Below are 5084 nucleotides of genomic sequence, written 5' to 3' on the forward strand. Positions count from 1 at the left end.
TTTGTCTGCTCATATTTCCATGGGCCATTCTGGGGGAAGGTAGGTTGGATATGAAAACTACAAGATTTATTCATTCCTGTACCTAACCATAGCAGCAGCCCTGGTAAATCATAGATCTTTCAAACCCTTCTCCGTTGTGTCCTCCTTTCGATTACTGATAGCCAAGCAGGTGAGCCCTTTCCCAGCTCCTATCCTAAAACCATTTTCCATGTAAGACCCCTTTCCATTTTGTGTTGCTCATGGGGTTTCGTTGGGTGCTTATTGAAGATACTATTCTGTTTTTGTAGGGTATAAACGTATATCAGCAGTGAGTTCTCTGGTGCCATATTCATTGTAAATCTCCTGTCTTATAGGAATGGATCCAGGAAGTATCCTCCCCATCTGGTTGAAGTGGAGGCAATTCAACACAAAACCACCCAAATTTTCCACAAAGTTTACTTCCCCGATGACACTGATGAGGTAAAAGGGAGAAAAAAGATCTGAATTCCTGCAGGACAGACTTACGTTTTCTCTAATTAATGCCCAACCTAAGCTAACATCAGTTCTGGCTCGGGCTAGGCTTGCGTAAGACCATGGAGTGCAATAGCGTGTCATAGATGTGGATGCTTAGCTACACGGATCAAAATCAACATGAGTTTGAGTCGCTGCCATTTCAATTCAGTTTTTCAAAACAAAGATCCTGTTTCTCTTTTCTCTTCTGCTGGCAAAGTTAATAGAGGGACACCAGTGTCAATCTGGGAGAGGGGAAGCAGGACCAAAGCCACCTCTAATTATAAAAGGAACAAACCTGATGTGTGAATGTGAAAACATGTAACCTTTCCTCATATGAGTAGGGGTCTACCAAATTTGCATCCATGAAAATCATGTCACGGACCGTGAAGTTTGTTCTCCCCCATGAAATCTGGTCTCCGACAGATCTGAAGGCAGAGGGGAAAGCGGCGGCTGCTGGCTGGGCACCCAGCTCTGAAGGCAGTTCTGCTGCCAGCAGCATCGGGGAAGTAAGGATGGCATAGTATGGTATTGCCACCCTTACTTCTGTGCTGCTGCTGGCAGTGGCACTGCCATCAGAGCTGCCGCTCTCCCGCCACCCAGCTTCAGGCAGAACTGCCGCCAGGAGCAGCGCAGAAGTGAGGATGGCAATACCGCGATCCCCCCTACAATAGGCTTGTGACCCCCTTTTGTGTCGGGACCCCCAGTTTGAGAAATGCTGTGGAGAAATCGCACATTTTTCATGGATTGGTCATGGCATAAATAGCAAATTTTGTGGATGTGTATTTTGTGGATTTATGCTGTGTCCAAACCCGTGAAAAATGTGTTTGATTTCTCTGCGATTTAAGTAGACCCCCTACATATAAGTGTCTATCCCATTCCTTCATGGTCTTATCTCAACTAGACAGTCAGTTCTTTGTAGCAGGCAGCACATCTTTTATTGCCTGCTAAGCACCCTGCATGCTTATGGAGATGAATAGGAATATTTTTGCATGAGCAGTTTTGTGTGTGCAGTTCCTGGCACGTGCCATTCTTGCACACTAGCACTTAGTACTGCAGAATGCACACACAATCTTGTTGTGTGGATTTGAACATCTAAACCCTATTGCTGGTGGGTACAAGAGATAGAAGGTGATGAATGCACACACAAGTGTGTGCTTGTGCAAAGATGGGCATGCACAAGGGGAGATGAGGGGGTGCCCCCCTTTGACAAGGTGGCCCCGTCTGTCCTTGTCTGTCATGGAGATCTTCGCAGCTGCATTGAGATGTTATCTCTTTAGAACTCTTTCCATGGGCAGGTCTACACTACAGCTGGGATCGAGGCTCTTGAGATCGATCTACCGGTGGTCGATTTAGCGGGTCTAGTGAAGACCCGCCAAATCGACAGCAGATCGCTCTCCAGTCGACCCCTATACTCTACCCCCAACAAGAAGACTAAGTAAGTCAACGGGAGAGTTTCTCCCATTCACCCCCCTCAGTGTAGACCTCGCGGTAACTCGACCTAAGGTACGTCAACTCCAACTATGTTATTCACGTAGCTGGAATTGCGTAGCGTAGGTCGACTTACCGCAGTAGTGTAGACATAGCCTAAATGTGACAAGAGACAAGCCAGACAATGGTTTACAGACACATCTTGGGCAGCCTGAAGGCATACACAGTGGGGACTTGAATGTTAGGTGGGTTAGCCACCCGAGGTACCCGTGGTGATCTGCACGGTAAAGGCTGCATGATCAGCTGGGTTATGGGCACAGCGGTGGCGTGATGCTCTGAATGCCATCGGGTCCCAGGGGCAGCCGGTGCTATTTAAAAGGACAGCCAGGAGCATGGAGTCATACTACCCCTGAACAGCGAGAGGCAGGTGTGCCCTGCAGGGGTAGAATCATGTCTGCACGCCTGGGGCGTCTCGGTCCTATGCATAAGCCCAGTGTAGCGTCTCTCCCTTCCTCCCCCCTGAGAACCAACAGCAGCTGCAAAAAAACCCCCAAAGCCCTGTCCTGTGCAGATTTGGGCCACCTTTCCCTGATATGGGGGAGGGAGGGGTCTCAATTGAAGGGTGCCTGCGTTGGGCTTGATTCACAGAGATGCAGAGCACCCACAACTCCAGCTGAAGTTATTGGGAGCTGGAAGTTGCTCAGCACCTCTGAAGATCAGGAGCCAAAGTGGCTCAAGGGGGGCCCGCAAATCAGTGATCACTGGTAAAAAGTGCATGTGAGGAAAGGCAGGATTGCCCTGAGTCTCTGAGGCCACAGAAGCAAAAGCCGAGCACTGACTGCCGCTCAGAATAAAGAGAGAAGAACTGGAACCTGCTGATGAAATAGGAAGATCTTAGGCATCGCCTTTCTCTCCTTGAACAATGGCAGTGATAGGTTAGCCTCTAGGGGGGACCAGGAAGAAGGCACAGAGAAGCAATGCTGCAACTCAGCAGGACAGCTCTGCCTCTGTGCAAAAAGCGCCTCTAAGTTTCCCATGAGAGAGGGTGACCCGGGGATGAACAGCGAGATGGCTGAGGTGTGGGTTCCACCTCTCTTTGCAGGCGTTTGAAGTGGAGTCCAGCACTAAAGCCAAGGATTTCTGCCAGAACATCTCCAGCAGACTGCTGCTGAAGTCATCGGAGGGCTTCAGCCTCTTCGTCAAAATCTCCGACAAGGTGAGCGGCGCACAAAGCGATCGGCCACGGGCTGAGCAGCTCTGCATCTCAGAGCCTTTGCTGCGCCATGTCCAGCTGGTGTAAATCATCGCCACTCTGCTGACGTCAGTGGAGCTATGCCACGTTACAGCGCCTAAGGGCCTGGTCCATTGCTCCTGAGCGCCTCCCTGGATCTGACCCCTGGAGATTTCTAATCAAAGGTCCAGGCAGTCCTGCAGCCCCTACTCACAAGCCTCTTCCCACTGAAGTCAAAGGGGTTACTAATGGGAGCGTGTACAGCTGATGGGAGGGCTGCAGAACTGGGCCCTGCGGGAGCTGGCAGCATAATACTGTCAGGATGGGGTTTTCCAAAGCACTCAGCGATGGCCTAACTCTGCTCCAGTTCACATCAATCCCATCCCAAGTCAGTGACTTCGATCCAGGCTGAGCGCTTTGGAAGATCCCATTCTACAGCTTCAGGGCCTGATCCTGCCCCCCTTCCTAACTCCTGTGGCAGTGCTGGCATGCATAAGGATCACAGGACAGTGCCCTTAAATTCTGTAACATCTTGCATACCAGTTGCATCTCAGACTGCTTTAGAACACAAGAACAGCCATACTGGGTCAGACCAATGGGTCATCTAACCCAGTATCCTGTCTTCCAACAGTGGCCAATGCCAGGTGCTTCAGAGGGAATGAACAGAACAGGGCAATTATCAAGTGATCAATCCCCTGTCATCCGCTCCCAGCTTCTGGCAGTCAAAGGCTAGGGACACCCAGAGCATGGGGTTGCATCCCTATCTTGGCTAATAGCCATTGATGGACCTATCCTCTATGAACTTATTTAATTATTTTGAGCTCCATTATAGTTTTGGCCTTCACAACATCCCCTGGCAAGGAGTTCAACAGGTTGACTGTGTGTTATGTGAAGAAATACTTCCTTTTGTTTGTTTTAAACCTGCTGCCTGTTAATTTCATTGGTTGACCCCTGGTTCTTGTGTTATGAGGAGTAAATAACACTTCCTCCTTCACTTTCTCCACACCATTGATGATTTTATAGACCTCAATCATATCCTCCCTTAGTGGTCACTTTTCCAAGCTGAAAAGTCCCAGTCTTATTAATCTCTTCTCATATGGAAGCTGATCTATACCCCTAATCATTTTTGTTGCCCTTCTCTGTACCTTTTCCAATTCCAATATATCTTTTTTTGAGATGCACGCAGTATTCAAGGTGTGAGCCTACCATGGATTTATATAGTTGCATTATAATATTTACTTATTATATGTCCCTTTCCTAATGGTTCCTAACATTTTGTTAGCTTTTTTGACGGCTCTGCAGGGCTAAATCATCCAAAAGGCAGATAGTCTGCTACAAATGACCAAGGAGAGAAATATATAAATGCTTTGTGGGTTGAGTAAACTGAAGCAATTATTTACAGGATCAACAACAAAGAGCAATGGTATTGTAACCTGCATAAACAAAGGCATCATAGAATCATAGAATATCAGGGTTGGAAGGGACCTCAGGAGGTCATCTAGTCCAACCCCCTGCTCAAAGCAGGACCAATTCCCAACTAAATCATCTCAGCCAGGGCTTTGTCAAGCCGGGCCTTAAAAACCTCCAAGGAAGGAGATTCCACCACCTCCCTAGGTAACCCATTCTAGTGCTTCACCACCCTCCTAGTGAAATAGTGTTTCCTAATATCCAACCTAGACCTCCCCCACTGCAACTTGAGACCATTGCTCCTTGTTCTGTCATCTCCCACCACTGAGAACAGCCGAGCTCCATCCTCTTTGGAACCCCCCTTCAGGTAGTTGAAAGCAGCTATCAAATCCCCCCTCATTCTTCTCTTCTGGAGACTAAACAATCCCAGTTCCCTCAGCCTCTCCTCATAAGTCATGTGCTCCAGACCCCTAATCATTTTTGTTGCCCTCCGCTGGACTCTTTCCAATTTTTCCACATCCTTCTT

The 5084-nt window shown here is 48.4% G+C and overlaps 1 protein-coding gene across 1 annotated transcript in view; it reads left to right on the forward strand.

Annotated features, from left to right (window-relative positions):
* MYO7A (myosin VIIA) overlaps positions 1-3220 on the forward strand; it is a 92267-nt gene extending 89047 nt beyond the window's left edge. The window contains exons 40-41 of the mRNA XM_026651583.1: positions 354-459; positions 3023-3220. Coding sequence (XP_026507368.1) covers positions 354-459; positions 3023-3220 — 304 coding nt within the window. The remainder of the gene's footprint in view (positions 1-353; positions 460-3022) is intronic.
* The last annotated feature ends 1864 nt before the right edge of the window (positions 3221-5084 follow it).

Source organism: Terrapene carolina, unplaced genomic scaffold, assembly GCF_002925995.2.
Source record: "Terrapene carolina triunguis isolate 2854851 unplaced genomic scaffold, T_m_triunguis-2.0 Scaffold97, whole genome shotgun sequence".
NCBI lineage: Eukaryota > Metazoa > Chordata > Testudines > Emydidae > Terrapene > Terrapene triunguis.